At 42.1% G+C, this 25,051-nt stretch overlaps 1 protein-coding gene and 1 long non-coding RNA gene across 4 annotated transcripts; one reads left to right on the plus strand and one right to left on the minus strand.

Annotated features, from left to right (window-relative positions):
• Positions 1–3,112: 3,112 nt before the first annotated feature.
• LOC121690351 lies at positions 3,113–11,145 on the plus strand. The gene is made up of 2 exons (XR_006025043.1): positions 3,113–3,609; positions 6,973–11,145. It is a non-coding gene; the product is annotated as an uncharacterized LOC121690351 (long non-coding RNA).
• Positions 11,146–19,980: 8,835 nt separating this feature from the next.
• Positions 19,981–23,816, minus strand: LOC121690435 (macrophage mannose receptor 1-like). 3 transcript variants are annotated; one of them, XM_042070988.1, is made up of 8 exons: positions 23,752–23,816; positions 23,360–23,406; positions 23,231–23,254; positions 22,993–23,013; positions 22,298–22,678; positions 21,838–22,170; positions 20,278–20,360; positions 19,981–20,178 (listed from the first exon to the last, which is right to left on the minus strand). In XM_042070988.1, the coding sequence occupies exons 2-8, from the start codon at positions 23,382–23,384 to the stop codon at positions 20,098–20,100; spliced, it is 948 nt and encodes a 315-aa protein (XP_041926922.1). In that variant the 5' UTR covers positions 23,385–23,406; positions 23,752–23,816; the 3' UTR covers positions 19,981–20,097. The 3 variants fall into 3 exon arrangements, with proteins under 3 accessions (XP_041926922.1, XP_041926921.1, XP_041926923.1); XM_042070987.1 differs by having other exon boundaries at positions 23,231–23,406; positions 23,752–23,785; XM_042070989.1 differs by lacking the exons at positions 22,993–23,013; positions 23,231–23,254 and having other exon boundaries at positions 23,752–23,814.
• Between the last annotated feature and the right edge of the window lie 1,235 nt (positions 23,817–25,051).

The raw sequence follows: 25,051 nt of genomic DNA on the forward strand, positions 1-25,051 counted from the left end.
ATTACACAGTACCGTTTTAAGCCGCTAGATGGCAACATTGACCATGGAATAGTTATAGTCACGAACTAAAGTTCTACTTCCTAATTTGAAGGGAATTCGTGTTGTATGTGTTTCTAGCCTACTATTTCAGCCTGATAAGCATAATAGTGCATTTATGTATGATGAGCTGCAGAAAGATTATTTGCAAGGAATTAGAATCCAAGTTGTATTTGTTCTTTTCTTTCAGACTATATATGTATGTGATATGTATACATGTGTGTGCATATTGGCAACTGAATATCAATGCTGGAACAATACAGAGTTAAACCCCATCTCTTCTTCGTCATATATTCTGACTGATATACCATCCAGTATAGCGCCACTACCCTACACCCGAATCAGTGCAACCTTATAACCTCCCCAATACCTATAGTAAATAATGATAACATAGATTATAATAATAATTTCACCCAAATGGGCCCTTTGAACAGCAGTGGCTCATTCTGCTCTAAACAAACAGAAAACAACCAAATCAGAAAAAGCACATTTAGCCCCAAAATTGTCTCTTGAACAGTGGTGGTTCGGTTTGTGTGTGTGTGTGTGTGTGTTTATGAGTGATGATGTGTGATGTAGGAGTTTGTGGCAGATTTTGATGCCTTGATGACTGATACTGGGAGCTCCCATTTAAAGCACTGTGGTTCAATGTCAGCCATTTTTACAGTCATGAGGCCATCCTTAAAAATATTCTTGTTTGCAGTAACAGCCAAAAAAAAAAAAAAATGGGTCAGTAGGTAGGTCAATATTTTTTTTTCAAGATTCTAAATAAAAAAAGAAAGTACAATTTTGGTCATGGTGATTACGTAGGTATGAATTTAAACAAATGTGCATATTGTGGCGTAACTGACTGGGTCCTCAACCCGTGCCTTCAGGCGCATCACTGCAAACCTCAATCTGATGCAGGTTATGTAGACCAGCCTTTCTCAAACTTCTTTGACCTGAGGCCCAGTCATGGCAGACTTGGGCCTCAGGGGTCATAGGGCTCATCTACACGTACCCAACCCCACTCCCTCCAAATCAAATTGTCATTATCATTATCACAATCCTTATTATGCCTATTGTTATACATGCACTTTCACTTAAATGTTTTGTGACATGCACATCAGAGGACTGCTCAGTAAGATATAATTAGTTTCATTGCTTTTGCATGGTTGCATGATGCTTGCATAAGAAAAGAAATACTTCTCAAAACAGCAACTAGCAATTATAGGGGTGCTATTGTTTTGGGATGTTTCCCTCAAGCCTAGCATTCAACTGGTTGAAGCGGAGCTTTGATACCAACGTTATCAATTAGTTTCAGTTTCTCTCGCGCAGACGCCTGCATTGAATGAACGCTCATACGACCAGTTTATTGTATGGCTCCATGTTTAATGACATCGATAGCAGAAACGTTTGTTTTCTTTTTTTGTCGGTCCGCGGTATCTTGATCAACTGCGCAGCAAATTATAAGACGAAGCACCGGGCCTAATTTCACTCCACGACTCCGCGGACCAGCAGTCTCCACGTTGCGGACCAACATCAAAACAAAACTATTTCCTGATTGGTTGAGAAATCCTATTTTCTGATTGGCCGATAGGTTGGTTAGTAACTGAACAGCAGCTCTCTGAGCTGAATGAGCGCACAGACAGCATGACACGTTTGTAAAATATAGCCCTTAGAAATTTCTGTGCGGGCAAGTTAATAATTTCTCGGAGTGAGAAATGCCATGTGTGGCGTGTGAGCGTGTGAAGTCATTGAAATGCGTGTGTCTCACGCTCAATGCGTGAGACTTGAGAGGTCTGTATTACAGATACAGAGCTCTGAGTAACTGTCATGTAGGACTTTTGAGACAATCAAAGAAGTTGCATTTTATACACTCACTGGTATCACTATAAAATAAATGTTTCTGTTTGATATTTGTCAGAGCTAGTTACAGTATCAGCTACAATAGTTGAAAATAGTAGTTTCAAATAAAGCTGAAAAACATACATTACCCATAATAATAGTAACAATAACAACAACAATATCAGTAATGATAAGAATAACTAGAAAAACAGGTGTTTATAGGAAAAACATTAATGTGGCTTCAATCTTTATTCCAATAAAAAGCAATCTCGGGCCGTTTATACGAGGACGATTGCGAAGGAAGACGACAAAATATTTTATCATAAGTGCCTTTCGTTTACACGGCGACTTTTGCGTCGCCGTGTAAGACTTGAAGACGCAAAAATCTGAAGACTCCTTCCAGTGTAGAGTTTTGAAGACGACCCGGGTTGCGTCTCCGTCTAAACGGCTAAACCAAAGATCCTTGATTACCTCTCTGGCTAAACTGTCAAATTAGAATGTCTGCGCGTGACGTACCGGGGTTCTATCACACCACCACCCAGCGGTCTGGAATGCATATCCAATCGAATATCACATACTCTTGCGTCTTCATATAAACAAAGATTTCCCCCTGAGAATGCTTGTCTAAACGCGAATAAAAAAATGAAGACGAGACGCCACTTCTGCGTCTTCTCTTTTCATCGTCACCGTATAAACGTTGCCTCAGAAGCACGTTGGACATCTGGGCACCGATCTTGTAGAGTGAAGCTTGATAAGTGACTTGATGAGTGAGCCTAGAGCTTCTCCTCTTGGCATATATTCTGTTTCAAAAGTCCCTCCTACACTCTAATGCTAATACCATGGTCTGGTCACCTTTTGTAATAAAACTCCACCTTGATTGTGTGAGGGGAAAATGACAGAGGGACCTTAACCTTTGATTTGATACTTGTGTTTCTGTATGATTTCACACTTTTGAATGGACTCTTCTGTGTTTAGCCTAGCTCGTGATGTTCCGTATAATTGATACTTCTAATGCAGTGTGAATTCACTTTTTCTGTTTGACACAAATCTAGTTCTTAAAGTTCTTATTAGTTCCTATTATTTGATACTTCTGTTTCAATACCTAATGGTCCGATGGCAAATTATGTGTTGTATGACGTTAGAAATGTTCTTAATGTCCTTGATTCTTAAATAACCCATTTGACAAAGTCATGTGTATGTGCAGAGAGGGTGTAATGATACAATGAGATTATGATACTGTGTGAGGTAGCCTATAAATGTGTGTGTGAGAAAACAACTGATTGTCTCTTGGGTGCACAGACTTTGTCTCTGTATCCTGATAGCCTGATGCTTATGAGACCTCTCTGCGCAGAGATTAATAAACTACTAACAAGAAAGACAAACCTTATTTCAGACTTCAGGTTTTTACAGACCTTTAAGCTAAAAATTCTTCCACATACATGGCGACGAGGATGGGATTCCTTGGCTGACAACGTCCGGAATTCAAGGCAAAGGTGACGGATCATCCTGGGACAAATTCCCCAGCCCCATTGTCTCCAAGTTGAGACCAGAGTGGGGACCTAGCCTGAGGACCGGACCGTCTCCACAGGAATCCCAAGCAAGAAGGAAGAGGGCAAGGATCTACAAGGGCACCTCAACCAGAGAGGGTTCAAGCGGAGCTAGTAATCAAGGATCTACAAGGGCACCTCAACCAGAGAGGGTTCAAGCGGAGCTAGTAATCAAGGATCTTTGCCTCAACCTGTTTAAACGGTGAGAAAGACTCTGATATAATGTTTGAAATTATATAACTTGTCTTTTGAGCGACATAATTTAATTTGTGTTTCAAATTGAGATGGCCTACTAATTTTGGGGGTTGTACCACTATGGCTATAATTTGGGTGGGTCAATAGGTACTGGATTGCTGCTTCATGTGGAAGCACCTCAATGTTTAGCTAAACTGTAGAGTTGGAGCGCCAGACCTGAGGTATAACTGGTTAAGTTTCGTTAAGTTTCGTCATTTGACTGAAGCTCCAGATCTGAGGTAAACGGGCTTTTCGCTGGTGTAAAAGCCCTACGTTGAGGGAACTGGACTTTGGTTCACTGGGAGATATAAGAAGGGGACATTTAGGTATTGTTTTCCTTCGTAGTCCGTATTATCTCCGTTAGCATTCCGGGGTTGTGGCGACGGCCTCAGCTTTATCACAGTGGTGTCCAAGTGACGACCACACGTATAGGGAAAACAGATAGCTCGAGTTATAGCCATGGGTGGGACATTAAGTGAAAATCAAAAATCGAACTCTGATCCAGTGCAATGGCACAGTCCGCTCATAATACAAATGAAAGAAAGGTATGGTCAACGGGCCGTAGCGCCCCTTCTAGTTTGTTAACTACCACAGTCAAAGTCAAAGTCAAAGTCAGCTTTATTGTCAATTTCTTCACATGTTCCAGACATACAAAGAGATCGAAATTACGTTTCTCACTATCCCACGGTGAAGACAAGACATATTTTGCCAATTTAGGTCCACAGACAAACATAACATTCAAGTAAACAAAAAAGTAAGTAAATAAGTAAATAAGAGGGCACATATAATAATGAAAAAATAAGAGCAGCAAAATTTGGTTGAAATTGTGCATAGACAGTCAATAAAATACTAGTGCAAAGTCAGGCCAATAAAAGGCTTGGGTAGTTCTGTTTGACCTAAGTAAGAAAGAAAGTGGCATAGTGGTGCAAGTTATGTAAGAGCAGCAGAAGTGTTGTTGTTTTCAGGACAACAACACCAAGTTGTAAAGTGTACAAGTGTGCAAGTGTGCAAGTGGAGTAGTGCAGGCGGCCATTTTGGGTCCAATGTCCAGGATGTTATGTAGCTGAGGGTGGAGGGGGGAGAGGAGGGAGAGAGTTCCGCATCCTTACAGCTTGGTGTATGAAGCTGTTGGTGAGTCTGGTAGTGCGGGAGCGCAGGCTTCTGTACCTCTTCCCAGAGGGCAGTAGATCAAACAGATTGTGAGCGGGGTGACTTGCATCACTCACAATTTTGGTCGCCTTGCGGGTGAGGTGGGTGGTGTAAATGTCCTTCAGGGAGGGGAGTGAAGCACCAATAATCCTTCCAGCTGTGTTCACTATGCGCTGCAGGGCTTTCCTGTTGTATTCAGTGCAGCTTCCGCCCCACACAGCGATACAGCTGGAGAGGATGCTCTCAATGGTGCCTTGGTAGAATGTGGTCATGATGGCTGGTGGAGCACTTGCTCGCCTGAGTTTCCGCAGGAAGTACAGGCGGCGCTGAGCTCTCTTCGCCAGTGATGCAGTGTTGGTGGTCCAGGAGAGGTCTTCACTGATGTGCACCCCCAGGAATTTGGTGCTGCTCGCTCTCTCCACCACAGCACCGTCGATGGTCAGTGGCAGGTGTTGGGTGTGACCTCTCCGGAAGTCAACAACAATCTCTTTGGTCTTGCTGACGTTCAGCAGGAGGTTGTTGTCCCTGCACCACGCGGTCAGATGGTCGACCTCCAACCTGTATTGAGTCTCGTCGCCCTTAGTGATGAGACCCACCAGAGTTGTGTCGTCAGCAAATTTCACTATGTGATTGTTGCTGTAGGTTGCAGTGCAGTCATGCGTCAGCAGGGTGAAGAGCAGCGGACTGAGCACGCAGCCTTGGGGGGCCCCTGTGCTCAGTGTGATGCTGCTTGAGGTATTGTTGCCAACACGTACTACTTGGGGCCTCTGACAGAGGAAGTCCAGTAGCCAGTTGCAGAGGTAGGTACTGAGGCCCAGTTTGTCAAGTTTGCAGATGAGTTGTTGTGGTATTATGGTGTTGAATGCAGAACTGAAGTCTATAAACAGCAATCTCACATATGAGTCTCTTTTTTCCAGGTGGGTGAGGGCTGGGTGGAGGGCAGAGCAGATTGCATCCTCTGTAGACCGCTTGGCTCGGTATGCAAACTGGAAGGGGTCCAGGGTGGGGGGGGAGAATGGATTTGATATGTGACATGACAAGCCGCTCAAAGCACTTCATGATGATGGGTGTCAGTGCCACAGGGCGGTAGTCATTGAAGCAGGATGGAGCAGTTTTCTTCGGCACAGGTATGATGGTGGCAGCTTTGAAACATGATGGGACGATGGCTTGCTTCAGGGAAGTGTTAAAGATGTCTGAAGACATCCTTAAGCTCCCCTGCGCAGTCCTTCAGCGCACGACCTGGGATGTTGTCTGGACCTGTTGCCTTACGGGTGTTGATAGCAGCAAGTGTCCTCTTCACGCTGTCGGCAGAGAGGCACAGGGGCTGCTCATGTAGAGGGGGATGGGTCTTCTGTGGGCAGGTGCTGTTTTGTGCTTCAAAGCGAGCAAAGAAGCGGTTCAGGTTGTTGAGCAGAGGGATGTTGCTCTCACAGCTCTGTGGCGCGGGCTTGTAGTCCGTGAGGGCCTGAATGCCCTGCCATAGGCTTTGTGCGTTCCTGCTGTCTTTGAAGTGGGTGGTTATCTTGTGAGTGTATTCCTTTTTTGCTTCCTTGCAGTCACGAGTTGGGTCGCGATAGTCTGTCATTTTTTAAAAAAGTGGGTCCCCAGAGAAAAAGTTTGAGAAACACTGATATATGGGTACAGGAATTTGGCTTTCCCTCAAAGGGGAGTCAACGTATGAGACAGATAGAGCAACTGGAAGACAAATTTAATGAGAGGAAAAGGTTGTATAAAAAACAAAAAAAATCTAAGTTAACAGTGAAAATGATGCAGGACATTGCAATGCATTATGATGGTTTTATTTATTATTATTATATATTTAATTATTACTTTTTATATATTTATCCTTTATTTCGCCAGGGTAGACACATTGAGACAATAGCCTTGTTTCCAAGTGAGCCCTGGCCAAGAAAGGCAGCACTTAACTAAATAAAAAAATAATAATAAACACACACACACACACACACAATACAAGCAACAAAACAGGTAACCTGGGTAAAAAAGACAATCATGATACATTTGCATTGATAATTGTGTCTGTGACACATTGTTTTTTTTTACAAATCAGAAAGTGTGATGAACATACTAAGTCTATGGTCTTTTTGTATGGAAATGTTCAGCTACAAAAAAAGTAGGGATAGTGATAAATCTGCTCAGAGAAATTCTACTTTGTGTCCAACAGTTCCCCAGTGTGTGACGGTGGACCCTGACCTCGACTGCTTCCACCCCCGCCTCCGCCACCACCACAACCACCACAAGTCCTGCCAGCAAACCCTGGATTCTCAGCGGCCCTGGAGAATACTCAGGGGCGCGCTGAGCCATCATCATACAGCCAACAGCAACGACAACTATCTCCTGATTCCACAACGCACACGCTGACGACTGACAACCAAAGATCAATAGTCCAATGGCAGTCTGAAGACAATGACCGATTCTATGACTCCAGGGGTCAGTTCTCCGACGTTGAGGAGGATGAACCTACTTCATCGATGAGTCCCCTCAACCCTTTTGTAAGAGGGGGAGAGGGGGGGGCGTCTGAGCACACCCAAGGCTAGCCTGACGAGCCAGACCCACATTAAAATGTAGGGTCTGGAAACTCACCGTTCGCAGTGTTCAGTCCGAAGGGGCGGGATAATCAGGTGTCTTTCAAATTCCCTCTGCATGCAATAGGACAGCGGCAGCGCTATGAGTCAATGGCTATTGCCACAGCATAGTCCTGTGAGTGTGTCCCTCCTTGAGGAGGCTAAAAATAGAATGCTCAATGGCCGGGTTGTTTTTGTGCCAGAAGATGAATTACATTGTACCGCTCATTTGGCCTTGGAGCCAGACTCACAGTTTGAAGTGAGATGGGACAAAGTCACCCAGCCAGAGGAATTGATCATAACAGCCCTGATATGGTCAACTCATGTCTGTTTTGCTCTGGTCACTTTGTCAGAAAATCAGTTATCTTACTTTGATGTTTCCCATGCTCTTCCCCATATCTTGCTTGCAAAAAGGGAATCAGATAGGTGGGAGGACTTGGGGCGCTTGGCGGATGACTGTAAGCATGTGAGTGATCGGATACAAATCTCAGAGAGTTTGTGATTTAGCAAGAGTCTGACAATGTAAAACCATGTTTTGGTGTGGTAACACATGCGCAGCGAACTGTGAGACTGTTTTCACTTTCTACTGACACTGACTATCACATGTTGACTGAGACTGAGGCTGCAGCCATTCCAGCACTACAGAAGGTCCCTATGACTCTGTGGGCAAAACTCAGATACCGGTATGACGTTGGGTTAATTAAAGACGATAAACCAGAGGTGATCACCCCCAAATCTGACTGTAGGCCGTGCCAACCCTTCAGACCACCCCAACTTTGGACCTTCCCAATCCTGACAAGCCTTTTACTATTGATGAAAAGGGGGGACACATGTCTTCTGTTCTTTTACAGGACCATGGAGGGAGACAGCGCCCTGTTGCTTATTTTTCTGCTAAACTTGATCCTGTGGCGGCAGGGCTGCCCTTGTGTCTCAGAGCGCTGGCAGCAACTGCAAAGTCTGTGCTAGCCTCTAGAGACATTGTAGCTTATTCACCTCTCACTCTGTTGGTTCCTCATGCTGTATCTCTCATACTCCTTGAACAACGCACCTCTCACCTCTCTGCAGCACGACATCTCCGTTATCACGCATGGCTAATATCACAATACAGAGGTGCACAGTTCTTAACCCTGCTACTCTTCTTCCCACAGCTGATGATGGTGAGCCACATGACTGTGTGGCCGAACTTAATCATGTGTGTTCCCCCAGAGTTGTCCTTGCTGATATGCCACTGCCAAATGCTGAACTGTAACTGTTTGTTGATGGCTCTGCTTCCAGGGACCCAGCCACAGGCAAAAATGCAGTAGGTTATGCGGTAGTGTCGACCCATGCCACACTCCAATCTGGCCCTTTGCCACAACACTATTCTGCCCAGGCTGCGGAATTGGTTGCACTCACTGAAGCCTGTAAATTAGCTGAGGATAAAACTGTGACTATTCTAACTGATTCTCCATATGCTTCTCAATATGCATTTGGGGTTGTGCATGATTTTGGGGCTATTTGGAGACATAGATTTTTTTTTTTAAATCTGATGGTAAGCCTATTCTTGAATTTCCCCTTGGATTAATAAATTATCTATCTATCTATCTATCTATCTATATATTCTGCATCATGACAAAGTGGCTGCGTTACTGGAAGCAATATTGCTCCTCAAAGCAATTGCTGTGTGTAAATGTCAGGCACACACTAATGGCACTGATCCCGTCTTTGGGTAATGCGAGGGCTGACGCTGCTGCCAAGGCCGCAGCTGCTCTGACCCTCAATGTGACTGCATCTTGTCCTGTTTTAACCTCTTCTCTCCCACAAGACTTACTTGCTTTGCAAACGTTTGCCTCTCAGGGTGAACGAGACCCCTGGCGCCGTAATGGCTGTATCCTTTCAAATGGGGTTTGGCAGAGTGCTGATGGGAAGCCCTGCCTACCACGTCACTTCTTTACACATTTTGCTAAACTAACGCATGCGTTGGACCATGCGTCAAAAGGAGGGATGTTTGAGATGATAAATAAAAAAATGGTTTTACTGCATATGACCAAGAATACTGTCAAAAATGTCTGATTTGCATGACGCATAATGTAGGGAAAGGATGACCTCAACCACTGGCAGCCCACCAACCACTTGAAAAAACCTTCTGATCATGTAATAATGGATTTTATTGAATTAACACAGTGAAGAAAAAACTAAATATTGCTTGATATTTGAATGGTCAGCTTGTTTGAAATAACCAGTATTTAACCAAATATTGCTTGATATTTGAATGGTCAGCTTGTTTGAAATAACCAGTCAATATGGAGTATGGACAGATAGGGAAAGATAGCATTTCCACTGGATATTGTCATGATCAAATGCTCAAGTATTCTGCAAGCATGTCTTCTGTTTTTATCTCAGATATCTAGGCAAGTCAAGGTTCCCAACACCATCACAAGGACCATTACACAATTACAAACCTTGTGACTATGTGCTAATCAAAGACTTTAGAAGGAAACACTGGAAGTCAAAAAGGTGGAACAGGCCATATCTGGTGCTTCTTACCACTCAAACAGCTGTCAAGGTAGCAGAAAGAGCCACATGGGTGCATGCCAAACGTGCACCAACACCGGACATTTTGGATTAGAGGGATCAAAATCCACCACAGGTTGAAAGCTCTCTGAGTCGGGGTAGGAGTGATGGGGTGTGCCGCACTCCAAGCTCGCAACAGTCAAGAAAGCTGATATCTGGGTGGTGAGGCCCTTGAAGACATCATGAAGAGGATACAGCTGTTTGAGTTGGAAAGAAGGGTTGTGCGAGAAGAGAAAAGTGTGAAACTGTGGGAACTAGGACTATTGTTACTTATCTGTTTTGTAACGGCATTAGCTCTTCTGTGTGGAGGAGTGAATTGCACCGAGGTCAAGAAGGTCTAGAGGACGTGACAAGACTGGCACACGATCTACAAGAGCGGCAAAAGGCGGATGGGAGGATTGGCTTCCTAGTTTGTTCCCAGGACTCAAAGGCTGGTTTGTAAAATGTTTAGCCCCTGTGATGGTAGTGTTTATTCTGTTAGCGTTTGTGGTTTGTTGTCATACCTTGTGTTAGGGCTTTAATTATGCGCCTGGTTGAACGCACTGTGGGACTGCAAATGGTTTAGTATACTGCTTTAGCAATGTATGACAAGGAAGATGAAGAGTGGCTACCACCCTTTAATGACATGACGACTCAAGCCTAAAGCTTATGTGTATGAGACGGATTGTGTCTGATGTGATGGTTATTAAAAATAATAAAAAGGGGGGAATGTGAGGGGAAAATGACAAAGTGGGACCTTAACCTTTGATTTGATACTTGTGTTTCTGTATGATTTCACACTTTTGAATGGACTCTTCTGTGTTTAGCCTAGCTCGTGATGTTCCGTATAATTGATACTTCTAATGCAGTGTGAATTCACTTTTTCTGTTTAACACAAATCTAGTTCTTAAAGTTCTTATTAGTTCCTATTATTTGATACTTCTGTTTCAATACCTAATGGTCCGATGGCAAATTATGTGTTGTATGACGTTAGAAATGTTCTTAATGTCCTTGATTCTTAAATAACCCATTGTATTGACCAAGTCATGTGTATGTGCAGAGAGGGTGTAATGATACAATGATACAATGAGATTATGATGCTGTGTGAGGTATAAATGTGTGTGTGAGAAAACAACTGATTGTCTCTTGGGTGCACAGACTTTGTCTCTGTATCCTGATAGCCTGATACTTATGAGACCTCTCTGCGCAGAGATTAATAAACTACTAACAAGAAAGACAAACCTTATTTCAGACTCAGTTTTTACAGACCTTTAAGCTAAAAAAAATACCACAATTGTTCTCAAAGGCCTTCCCCCATACCGTTTCTTCAAAAGTTAGTGTTACTTCTGTAAGATAATTCATTCATTCATTAAGTGCAAGGTCCACAGGTGAGTCTTTAACCATTTCTTGAAATTCCTCAAACTATAAGAACGTAGAACACATAACACATTCCCCCAATGAAGAATCACTGAGAAAAAGAGTCTTGACTGTGACCTCTTAATGGGGGGTTGACAGAGTAGACTCTCATCAGGGGACTGCAAGAGGGGATCTAGAGTTGGATCATGGAGTTAAAGTACCAAGGTGCCGATCCATCAAGTGTATATGGGCCAGAGAGGGATCTGAATTTAATTCTGGCTGCTAGGAAGCCAATGAGGTAACAGAGGAGTTGCACATGTGTCTTCTTTGGCTGATTAAAGACCAGATGTACAGCTGTATTTTTGACAAAAATCATTGCCTGCACAAGACGCGTTACATATTGTGCTAGAAAAGGTCTGAAATTCCTAATATTGTATAGGATAAACCAACATGACTTTTTCACATAGGTCTCTGTTTATCAAGGTCACCGAGTACTGTTGTTACGAAAACCCCCCTGAAAACAATCGGTTCTACCTAGCTTGAGTATAAGTATATTTTGTTCCCGTGAGGGAAATTTGGTCTCTGCATTTATCCCAATCTGTGAATTAGAGAAACACAGTGAACACACAGCACACAGTGAAGCACGCACTAATCCCGACACAGTGAGCTGCCTGCTACAGTTAGGTGCCTTGCTCAAGGGCACTTCAGCCGTTCCTACTGGTCGGGGTTTGAACCGGCAACCCTCCAGTGACAAGTCCAAAGCCCTAACTAGTAGGCCTGTGAGTTGCTTTAGCCAACAGGCAGCTACAGTACTACACTCTCAGGGCAAGATGGGGACTCATGAACCGACTGTTTTTTTTTTTTTTTCATAGCCTACCGACAGTACTCAGTGACCTCACAGAGATCTATGTAAAAAATCATTGGAATTCTAAGAGCTGAGCTACACCAGGCGCGTAACTGAAGCGTTCCGTTCGCGTTGCGTCTGCTGCAACAATTAGCGTCCATTATAATCAATGGAAGTAGCTACACCAGACGTGACAGTGGGGCGTACGTTCGAAAAAAATAGACCATTCATCTAAAATGGATTTTACGCGTCGCGAACGGAACGCTTCAGTTACGCGTCTGGTGTAGCTCATACCTAAGGTTCAGGTTCAGTGCTATTCAGAATATCATTGTGGATTAGATGCTAACAGAACTCATGACTGGACCAAAAAATGGCAAACATCTGAATATGATGTGCAATGCTTGCAAAACAAGGAAACGGCAAAACAAAGAACAAGATGTTTTGTCATCTGTACATCATGTGCTGATAAAGCACTACTCAGTAAAGACATTTTCCGTTATCATGTAGCCTAACCATTCTGTGCAAAGGCTATGGAGCTAAATTTGTCTCAATAATATTTGTATATGCGCAGAGGGGGATCCACAAATATTTGCATGTGTGTTTTGATAGCTACAAATAAAAAAAAAAAATCATATTTGTAACTTGTATATTGATTTTTACAAATATAGATGTGCATTTGCAATAAGAATTACTGCAACCTAATTACTCTTATCTTGCCTTATTTCTCCTCATTTCGAATGTTGCCTTTAGGCTACTTATTTTATTTCACATTAAACATTAGGCCTAGGCCTACAACTAGGCTCCATCCATCCCGAATATATATTATTAAATATTATATATATATATATATATATATATATATATATATATATATACACATACATACATACACACACATACACAGCCTAAACACGCATGTTAAACATTATGATGCTCCGGACCTTTGCTTGAGGAAATTTTCCGTAACTGGACCTCGCTGAACATTAATTGAATACCCCTGGTCTAGAACAACAGGTCCAGTGTACTTACTGGCTCTCACCTTTGCATAGGCAGAGAGCAGCATTGTATTGTATCTGCTTATGGATGTCATGTCAGTCCCCATTAGCCACGCCAGTGCTCAGGTTGGTTGACGTTTCTTCATCGCAGTATATGATGTCACTCCGCACCTGGCCGACTTGTCTTTTCACCTTTACAAGTTTTTGTAGTCTGACCTTGTTTCTGGAATTAACCATGACCAGGTTCCCTGGTGCTGCTGAATTCAACCAACTCATGGTTAATTCCGGAAACAAGGTCAGATTACAGAACAGCTGAAAAGACTAGTGGGTCAGGTGCAGGGTGACATCATATACTGTAAGGGTGAAACATCAACCAACATTATGCCTATGCAAAGGTGAGAGCCAGTAAGTACACTGGACCTGTTGTTCTAGACTGCGAGGACACAGATGTGTATGTCCAAGCAGCTTACATTTCACAGCAAGTCAGAGGTGATCTGCTGATCAAGCACAAGAATGCGTTAATCATCTGCCACGACATGCTCTAGGAAGAGGTTGCAGATATCATCAATTAATGGCAGTGACAACACCTCAGGGTTCTATGGGCATGGGAAGAAGAAGGTGTTGGAGATGGTGAGGATCAATTCTGAGGCAAGAGAGCTCCTGGGACGAGCGGGTGAGAGTCTGGAATTAAAACATGAAGTCGGAGCGGATATGAAGGCATTTGATGGTGCTTTCTATTTGTCTTGTAAATCATTGTACACCCACTCGTACAACATGTACCAATGAGTGGCTATAGGAACGCGTTTCTCTCGAGCCACGAGGGGCATTAGCAGGAGGCTAGTCATTGTTATTGTTTTGTGCTACATGTAGCCTCTAGCTAAACGGCTGGAAAACAAATTGTTACATTGTATTGCAGGCACAGCAAAACCGTGCAATGCATGAATTGGCGACCGGATTGAAGCAGCAATGTAATCTAGTACATATGCAAAAAAAATACATGTCATCTCATCTCAACTATGGGCGCAGCCATGTTTGTTGTAAGGTCGTACGTCCACCTCGGGGTACCCTCAAGTTTGTTGTAAGGTCGTACATCCACCTCGGGGTACCCTCAAGTGGGCGTGCCTGCCCAAAATGCCGCAAGAAAGCTGGGTAATTTACACTTTCCAACTCGGGCGGCGGATTTACGAGACAAATAGAAAGCACGGTTAGTCCTCTCCGTCATTTATGCTGGGAGCAGCAGGCAGGCCAGAGTTTCCAAATGGCACAAACTGAAGAATAAGTGTACAATCCGTGTCCCACCTGATGATGACTCTGTGAATCTTCATATTGAAAGGATAAACTACCTTACATATTGCCAGCTCCATTACAATTTGCAAGAGAATCCTTCTTCCATTGGTCACGGCTGGGAACTAGTGAACGGAAAGTGTCGTCCAGTGTGTCTGTGTCACACCCTCTGCCCCAGCAGCTCACACCTTATGACTGCTCAGATGAGAGTAGCAGTGATGAGAGGAGTCAGTGTGGAGAGGATTCAGATGGAAAGTCTTTAGGTAATTCAATAAAGAAATCATAATAAATAAAATAATTTAAAAACGACAGACATCTGATGACCTACGTTTAAGTTGTAATTTTACTGTCCATAACTGAACTCAGTATGAGCAGAGCGTCCATTTGAGCCTAATATTAAGGCTCTATGACAATTTTGAAAAATTGACATTTAAAGAGCCAAATATTGGTGGCCATCTTGAATTTAAAGGTCAAAAATAGGTCAAATCAAAACAACTACATAATTTATGAATTGCTTTACCCTAATAGTCTCAGAAACAATGTATTATGCAGCACTGTGGGCAAAACCATTAAAAAAAAGTGGTTTTAAATTTCCAGTTTGGCTGTCGGCAGCCATGTTGGATATAGGGCTCTCAATAAATTTCCCCACATTTTTGTGAGGGGCACCCCGGCTAATTTTTTCTTCTACCTTTATAGATGACAAATCCAGTGAGAAACGAACCTTCGCTCTCCACGGTCACAGAACTGCTATAGATGACCCAACTACTAGTCTTGCACGCTGCACTGTTTGTAACAGTGACTTTAGCATTGCCCATGGTGGGTTAAATGATTGCAAAAGACATGTTGAGGTGAGTTTAACAAGTGTCAATTTATGTGCGTATTATTCATGCCTATAGCCTACTAGATGGCTAGTTGCCAAGGCTACTTGAAAAGACCAAACTACCAAAATCTACATATTTTATTTTCACAATTTCTATCTATAGGCCTTCCTTATTTGTTGTACTGACTATACATTATTGAACATATATAATGTGTATTTAGATAGGCTAAAGTTTTTATTTATTTATTTATTTATTTTTTTTGGGGGGGGGGGCTTCGTAAACTTCAATAAACACTTTGAATAGCCTAGGCTACTTTGGACTTGAGACTTTGAATAAACAAACAACAATCCCGACTGCAAGATCCCAAATTAAAACAAGCGATAGGCCTAATGGTCCTGAATTTATCGACGTTTCAGAATGCCACACAGCTAGACAATAAGTGGTAGACAGAGCGACGTCACTTACCAAAGACTGTTTTTGAGTCAAATCTCATATGATGCATCTTTCTACAAAATGGTTTGTATTCTATATCATTAAGCTATTCAGGCTAAACATAGTCTTAGCCTACATCAAAACTTTAGGATTATGACATTTCGATCAGCTACAGACAACGAGTGACAGACAGAGCCTGTCATTTATATGTTATATGTTGAGTCACAACGTTGCAAATTTCATATGATGATGCATCATTCCACAAAATGGTTTGTCTTCTCGATCAGAGAGTTATTCAATAAGCTTAACAATAAACATATAGCCTTAACTCAAAACAGCTGTTATGCTTATGTCATTTTGATCTGTAAAAATGTTACATGCAGCCATGCCTCAATTCTGCTTATGCACATCAATTATAGGCTATATATTATAATATAATATTCAGTATTAATTATTGAATGCTTAGCTGGAATGATGATGTGGACTGCTGTTCGTAATGGACCATCTCCAGCTGTTCAGCACATCATCATAAAGTCCAATCCAAGCAGAGCCAGTCTGGCTGCCAAGCTGAATGAGTGTGTTCTCATCGTCCGTGTCGTAAAGGGTGGCCAGGTCTGTGTAATTGGTCCTACAGTAACTCTGGGCTTTATTCCAGGTTTTTGATTCCTTCACAAAGTGGTATTGGTGAGAGAGAGCTGAGCTGAGGGGGAAGAAGCCTGTTTGTAAAAGACAGAAGATCATATCTGGTGATCAGACTTTCTTTCCTAAAAATAAATGAAAGAGTTGTCTTGTTTTCCAAATGTTGTGCTGAGGACAAATTGTGAGTTTATAATAATGAAAACTCCCAACATTCAAATTCCACATCAAGTCTTTTTGCAAAATACACTATTCTAAATGTTCCATTTTCAAAATGCACTTCATTTTTGCAATCATGCAGGTGTTTGTGCTTAATTTAAAAAAAACATATGACAAAGTATAGCACAAACTTACCAAATAAAAGAATGACAAGGAACATGATTCAGTTGTGTCCTGGAGTTTCCATGCCAAACCGACATGAGAATCAGAGAAACAGCCTGTGTGTGATAGAGAAGGTAGAAGGACAACACCTATACACAAATAAAACAAAAATAGAAGCACCCCCACATGCTGTCATCTCTAACTTGATGACATCCGCATTGTCTTAGCAGTTGTAGCAGAAGAAAAGCTTATCGTGAGCTGTATCGTGAAAAGCATGCAGGCATGGTGATAATCTCAGTGATTTTATGTCATGCCTAGTGCTTCTAGTGTACAGAGTGGAAAAGTGCTTTTTTACATAACAGCACTGTAAAACCTGATTTGTATGTTTGTCCTAGATTCGATCAAACTACTTTACAACAAGAGTCTTTGCCATGGGGAGCAGAGGTTGTGCCACTGCTGTAAGCGTATTAACTGTAAAAAAGTTTCTCTAAAAAAATACTAACGGCCACTTCAAGATACCAAATTAGATATCACAAACTAAACAGCAACACTGCCCATTAAGCTTACATAGAAACGAAACTCAGAAATATGGGATAAGAGGAATTATGCTGCCTTGTGCACAGATGCAGTGCTGTGCTGGCTTTTTAAGTGTGATCGCCATATGCAGGCTAGTAGAGCTCAACAGTGAGCTCTATTCACTGTTCTATTCACTTCCGGGGAAGGAAGTAAAGATCTAGGTAGTCTTGAAACCAGCAAATAAGTATAAGTATATATACTTTTTTGATCCCGTGAGGGAAATTTGGTCTCTGCATTTATCCCAATCCGTGAATTAGTAAAACACACTCAGAAAACACTGAACACACAATGAGGTGAAGCACACACTAATACCGGTGCAGTGAGCCGGCTACTGGTCGGGGTTCGAATCGGCAACCCTCCGGTTACAAGTCCAAGGTGCTGACCAGTAGGCCACGGCTGCCGCACAATTTGACGATGAAGTGATCGCATATGCTCATATTATACAGTATCCTCATATAGGTGCCACAAGTTCATATGCCATCAATCTTGTTTTACAGAAAAGCACTACAATACCCAAAACACTAAAATTTAAAAGCAGTGTCTTTGATTGGAAGAGACCACCGTTGCCATGAAAATGTTTGATTTAACACCCGTCTCAACACACATTGGTTTGCTTGTTAGAACAAGATGGCTACCAAGACAGTGAAGAGCAATGCATGATGAACAATCTGATGAAAAATGTTTTTTTCCCTCACCTTGAAAGTTGAATTTGCTTAATGCAAACAGAAGGAAGTTAGTCATCTTGTTGTCTTAAATTGAAGAGGAAGAATGTTAAACTATTGTCTGCAGTATAAGTCCAGTGTTTGGACTTTACAGGAAGTGACTGAGAGGTATGTGGCTGCCTGTATTTATTTTTGTCCTACCAGTACTTGGTGACCTCGATCAATAGGGCCCTTTGTTGAAAATTGCCATGGTTCCCCTTTACATTTGGTGTTTGCTGCATGGAGTAAGCCTTAAAACTATATTTTCTAAATCTCTCTCTCGTTTAATTTTGTGCCGTTTCTACCACTGTGTGTGGTGCCAGATGTCCAGGGGACTGAGGAACCGTGGCCACACTACCTACTCCACTGTGGTCACCCAGCCAGTGATGTATGCCTAGGACAGAGAAAAGCAAAGCCACAAACAGGCACATCCACAACTCCACAAAAACACAAATATGTGCAGAGTTAATACGGTAAAGCAACATAATGCAGTTACCCTAAAATAATGGCTTCAAACTCATTTTGATGATCTGCTGACTTATACTAGGCAGAATTACGACTCAACGCTGATGCGTGTCAGGAACCCCTGGTATGGCATTATGTGGCTTTGTTGTTCTGGCCCTTTGTCAGTTGCATTAGGGACCTCCTTGCGCTAAGAGGGAACCCAGTATGTTTAAATTTGACAAAAATGGGGATTTCAATTTCCTACATGTTAGTTTACTTTGTTTTTTTTTTTTTTTTCGTTTTACTGATTTACACTTTGTTCTTACATACTCTGCATATCACGTCTGCATATGTATCTCAGTGGGCTTGTTAACCTGTTACAAACTGGCAAGTTTGACTAGGGTCCTTCAATTCTAATGGAAACAAGGACTGAGAGGACCGAGTGAGTGCAGGTTCCTGGACAAGTTCCCTGTCTCAGGTTTTACCCCGTAAGCCCGTATGGAAACAAGCCTTGAATTAGTCTATTCTCCTCGGAGGGGCCACGCTAAAGTAGGCCTACCTACCCCGAGGCAGGGACTTGATTTAGCCCCGTAGAAGTTCGCGGAACTTTGCGCCATCTGCTTGTCATTCCATTCCAAGCACTCCTAGTGAACTTCTCATTACAAGATAAAGTGCCTAATATTTGGAATGGTAAATGATGACAATGATTCATTTTGTAAAATACATAATCATGATTTTATTATGTTTTAAAAAAGCACAGAATATTTATGACTGGTCATTTTTTTTTATTAAATCTTCATGCAGGCAGGATTAATTTAGCCTGCAGTGCAGTTCCCAAACATTTACAGGCTGTTGTTAAAGGAAGAGGTGAAACAACACAGTGGTGAACATGCCTACATGAGAAATCAGGATGCGGAACAAGACTCTGTATTTGGTCTCAGTGGAAGAATACAGTGATTAACTATGACAATCCAAATCATACAGCATTGACAGCATTGAATGTGAGTGAAGACAAATTGGTTTTAAAGCTGAAAATGAGAATTATGTGTTCACATTTCTCGTTCACTTGTAATCTGGGAGTAGGCTCATGGGCGGATTATGAACTTTTGGGCCCCTGGGCCCAGATGTGTTAAGGGCCCCCCACTTTGTTGTCGTAAATGTGGGAGGGGGGGTTTGGGGGTCCTCCCCCAGAAAAAATTTAATTTGTTTGATGTGATTTCCTGTATTCTGGTGCATTTTGGGCATGGCCAATACTAAATTCAATTAGATTCATAGCCTACATCCTGATTTGTTGATATTGAGGCAATGATTCAATGCAAAGGCTTGGGTTTCAGGGCCCCCTGATCCCTTGGGCCCCTGGGCCTGGGCCCGGTAGGCCCGTGCAGTAATCCATCCCTGAGTAGGCTACAGAGCACCTTTAGAGACATCAAAGTCCATTTTCCAAAAAAACAAATGGTTTTATATTTGAGCTGAATAGCAAAATAAAAGCTTACTTTCTGGAAGGGGGAAAATAACACAACACTTGCTCTTGATCGGCTAGGTGATAAATGCATGGCTCTGTATGATATACAGTGCTTCTTACAATCTTCCTTTACAATAATAATAATAATAATAATAGAAGTGTGATTTTATATGACAAAAATAATTGGCAAAGCCGATTTCAAGAAATTAATTGATTGGCTAGGCCTACCGTATATGTTTAATGGATAGAAACAGGAATTAACAAGATGTAATAGGCAGTTAAACATACGGTGTTGATGGCTGGACACGTAGCCAGACATTTTCAGGGATTGATCGGATAGACTCGCCTTAGACTCAGGGTGGTGCTGTTCGGAAGCCCATTCTGGAGGAGTTCCTCACGAAGCTGAGAATCAAATCAGGGCAAGAACATACTGTGAGTACCCAAGGACAATGGCGCCATCTGGTGGACACAAACTGCAAGGAAGTACAAGTATTTACTCACTGGTTTTAGGACGGTCTCCTCAATCTCTGCTTCGGTGAGTTCAGTTTCAGTGTCAACCACTACCCTTAGACTAGACACATATGCTGTGAACAGCGAGACAATTCAATCAGCATGACATTTCAAATCATCAGTTAGAATCCAAGATGTAGCCTAGCGAGTAGAATATGAAACGGATAGATCAGCGATTAGGCCCATCCTACATTCAGAATGATGGATGTAAGACGACCTAAAGGAGCAGAATTAACAAGTGAAGATTCTCAGCAGAAAATCAATACTGTGTTGCCTTCATTTGTGAGAGTAACTTCCTTATATCATACAGGCTATGCTTAATATGGGCATTTTTTACTGTGCAATCCGTTCAATTATTACACTGTTAGTATAGCCATAGTCGGGGGGTGTAGTGGGCGTTGGACGCGGGGGAACGCTGTCCCCCCACTTCTTGGAGCATTGTTTTGAACATTTTAATAAGCATTTATTAATATAACTGTTGTTACCAGTGATAACAACGCATCACGCAAACGTCTCCAATTAGGCCTCCGTCATAAAATTCAAGAATGACAGTCATGCTGTAGCGCTCCACCATGCGTATAAGACATTAAAAACTGCGCAGCTCGTCATTCCGCGTTACCCGAAAGTAGCTAGAAAACCATAGATTATACAACTGCCTGTATCCGAATCTAGCAAGCATCTTCATTCACTATTGCAATTCCTTCTTTTGTGTTTTGCAGAAAGCAGGTAGGCTAATCCAGTGGTCAAAATGACACGAAGCATGTGTGAGTACGAGTGATTTTTAACGAGGGAGCTCCAATATAAGTCATAAGGCTATTTTACCATAAATGACCCAACGGTGAACCTGAACAACTTTAGGAAAAACTTACGATTGGTTCAGCGTGCAGCTACTTCATCCAAACAAAAACTTTTCAAATGACTGGCACTTGCCTGCCCAATGTTCTTTGTTGTTTTATTGACTGTGCACCTCTGCATTTTAATCATTCGCAATGACATTCATATGACGCCTCAAATTGAGCTACGCTGACCACACAGCGTGTTGAATGCGTGAGTCCTGCTTGTGCTATTGTTATTGTTTACGTGTGGAAATGAATGAAGCCATGCCGCGGCATGTTATGCGTCAAGGAGATTAGACTACACTAGATTACATAGGCTACTCTACATTATGGTTTGTCTGTTTATTGTATGATACAACAAAAGTAAAAGCTACAGACCATATTCATAGACTTTGGTGGAAAAGTGTAGCGTGGGTGAAGACATTATGCTACATTTTGAAGCTAATCCATATAATTTAATTGTTTTTTTTTTATTCGATTTCATGTTCACGAAAACTGGTCATTTTGGCCTTATGCACCGATGTATGTGGAGGTGCGTGACAGTTTTTGCAATGATGTCATTAAAATAGCGTCCCACCACTTTAAAAATCCCCACTACACCACTATAGTAGTGTATCGAAACAGTATTGATTTATTTTCAGTGTGTTTTTAAAACACAGCAACTCATATGCAGTAGTAATAATAAAGAAGGCATGAAGAGCTGCCAGATGTTTACCTGTGTAACAGAAGAAAGGGAAGAGATTAATTGAACATTCCTCATCGGTCCACTTGCCCGAGTCACTAAAGCGCACTACAGCGCATTGCAGATCAAAACTGCTGACAGGTTGGCCTGACCCCCAGTTTCTGAAAGAGGATTCACTAGCGTCTGACCACATTCTGGTTCTGAATAGACCGATGTACACCGCATTTCCTGAAGCGGCTGTAAGGACATCATCATTTTCCGTCAGATTCCTTATGCTTGGAAGATCGACAAAGTTGGTCCTGCAGTATGTCTGGGCAGCACTGAATGTTAGGAACAATTTAACTAAAGTGTAGCTGCCACCGGTTCCTATGGCAGAAAACAAAGCCTCCTTCGTTAATCTTTTCAAAATTATTATTATTATTTTTTTTTTTTAAGTTTTAAAAATGAATGAGATTTTATGACTACTGTCTTTCATGACCATTTGAGTACTAACCATAGCAAACAAACTGTAGGGAGTCTCCACAAGATACATCAATCCAAGTTCCCAAGGAGTCCATTTGTACACAGACCATTTCCCCACCCCTATCGTTTGGCTCTCCTGTTGCCCAGTTTCTAAACGCCGTCTCTCCTGGACCATAGAAACTGCTGTTCGTAATGGACCATCTCCAGCTGTTCTGCGTGTCGGCATAAAGTCCGATCCAAGCAGAGTCCGTTGGGCTGGCAAGCTGAATGAGTGTGCTCACATCGTCCATGTCGTAAAGGGTGGCCAGGTCGGTGTAATTGGTCCTGCAGTAACTCTGGGCTTCACTCCAGGTTTTTGATTCGTTCACAAAGTGGTATTGGTGAGAGAGAGCTGAGCTGAGGGGTAGAAATCCTGTGGCCCAAAACAAGAGAGAGAGGTGAATCTTTTTTCTTGGTCTCAAACAAAAAGTGTTTCAGTCTGTTGGAGTGAAATGTCTGATGCACATCAGTTGATAAGTTGAAAGTGCTTCCTGGATGAGTTACGTGTAGCCTACACATTCAACTTTAAATGTAAAAATGTAAATCAGGTTTATAGGCCAAGTATACTTGCTTATACAATGAATTTAGTCTCTGCACTTATCCCATCCGTGAATTAGTGAACACACAGTGAACAGTAAGGCGAAGCACACAATAGGCAGCAGTGAGGTGAAGCACACGCACACTAACCCAGAGCAGTGAGCTGCCTTGCTATAGTGGCGCTCGGGGAGCATTGAGGGGTAAGGTGCCTCGTTCAAGGGCACTTCGGCCGTGGGCATGGAAGAGCAGTGCTCAAACACTTCCCCCGCCCACATTTTTCCTACTGGTCGGGGATGGAACCAGCAAGCCCGAAGCCCTAACCAGTAGGCCATGGCTGCCCCAGGGTCTTTAGGGTCTTTGTTTGTCATTTTGTGCAGTGGCTACACAATGAAATGTGTTCCACCTTCAAATGCTGCAGACACGCTCAAGAATAATAATTTAAAAAAAACTTCCATTTTTTTCCTTTTTCATAAGATTGATTAAATGATTCAAGTTTGAATGGACTTTGTACACCAACCTGAGAAAAGCAGAGCGAGGAACATGATTCTGCAGATTGTGGACTACCTGTGGGAATACAACAGAAAATAACTGAAATGACATCAGTATAGTGGAATGTGGACATCTTGAACTGTCTAAGAGGAACTACTTTTTTTCCTTTTTGATCATATAAAATTGAAGCGAACATAACGGGACTTCTACCTATAAATAACAAATACATAATGCAATGTTAATTGTAATGCAATGCTAATTTGCATCTAATTTCTATGATGACAAAATAGCCAGTTATTTTCTCTGCAGTAAGAGTAAGCACCAAGATTCAATATTAACTTTTTACATCTGTTAGAATGAACCCTCCACCCCCAAATGATTTGGTGGAAAAAATATCCTGAATATCGAAAAGTTTCTCACCAGGCTTATCACTCTGCCGTTCAACAGTCTTCAGCTTCTGACTTGGGAGATACAAGACCGTATGGTTTTGATCAGCAGCAACAAGGTGTCTACTGGAAACACCCTGACTGGTTTGTGCACAAACCAGTTCCGCAGATATAAATGACTGACTGTTTCCTGGACGACATCACTGGTCATCAGTTCAGTTGTTATCATCCAAAGCCACTGTTTGAAACCAAATATCCTGAGCTGCAGGTATCCTGATCTTGAGTTGCTGAGTAAGGAGGTTAGCATGGGTATGCTTCTCCAGTCATGCATTTGGCATTAGCACCTTCAGAAGTCCTTAATAAGGATATGCATGATCTCACCCTCTTGCCAGCTCAACAAAAGATATGATTTAATAATGTTACTCAGATCAGCAGTCTTAATTATAATTAAAGTACCAGTACTATACCCAAAAACCACACACTGTGATACATGTAGAATTATTATCGAAATGCAAAATGTGTTTCATTATGACCACTTTTGTTCATGTTAAAATATTGTACAATCTGGTAAATCTTAGGAAAAGTAGGATAAGGGCATTCATCCTACATATACGAATATCCTTGCAGCTCACGTAGATATGACTATATGTGAATCATCAGCTCTGATCAGCATCTTAATGAGTTGCTGATTCCAAATTAAAAGGAGTAAATTCAGTCAGCTCTGGTGAAACATGCTTCATCCTTTAGGCTTCTCCAGTGTGGAGGGTCTGCCACCTGTGTGGACCATGGAAGAGCTCATCTTTATCTTCTAAAATGAACTCCGAGATGCTTATTGTTGTGTTAATAAATGTATAAGCTTGGCTATTTGTACACTGTAGATTTGTATGGAAATCACTGGTTGGCTAAACCAAAAGGAATGGGATGTTTGTTTTGGAGGACAAATAGTATCACTTTTCTGCATTAGGTAGAATGAGGTTCATATCTCTGAATATAAGTTCTCAAAATACATTCCTTTACTTGCAAACTTCCTGATACTAAATATAGATGTCAGGTATTGACCATGTGTCCAACCAAGACTGTTACTCTAGTTCCCTGCTATGAGTGAAATGTAATCAGGTAATGAGTGTCTGCTCACATAATTTAAGGTAGGCCAACTGGTTCCAATGTGCTATACATTTTCATAAAGGGCAGAGGGTCACCAGACCTCAGTCTTTGTACGTGATCATCCAGATATAGCCAAGATAAAACAAAACAATAGGCATGCCGTCACACACACACGGAAGCACATACTTGAAAAACGGCCTAACAAGATTACAGCATTTTGAATACAGATC

This window comes from Alosa sapidissima, chromosome 18 (genome assembly GCF_018492685.1).
Source record: "Alosa sapidissima isolate fAloSap1 chromosome 18, fAloSap1.pri, whole genome shotgun sequence".
Lineage (NCBI taxonomy): Eukaryota > Metazoa > Chordata > Actinopteri > Clupeiformes > Clupeidae > Alosa > Alosa sapidissima.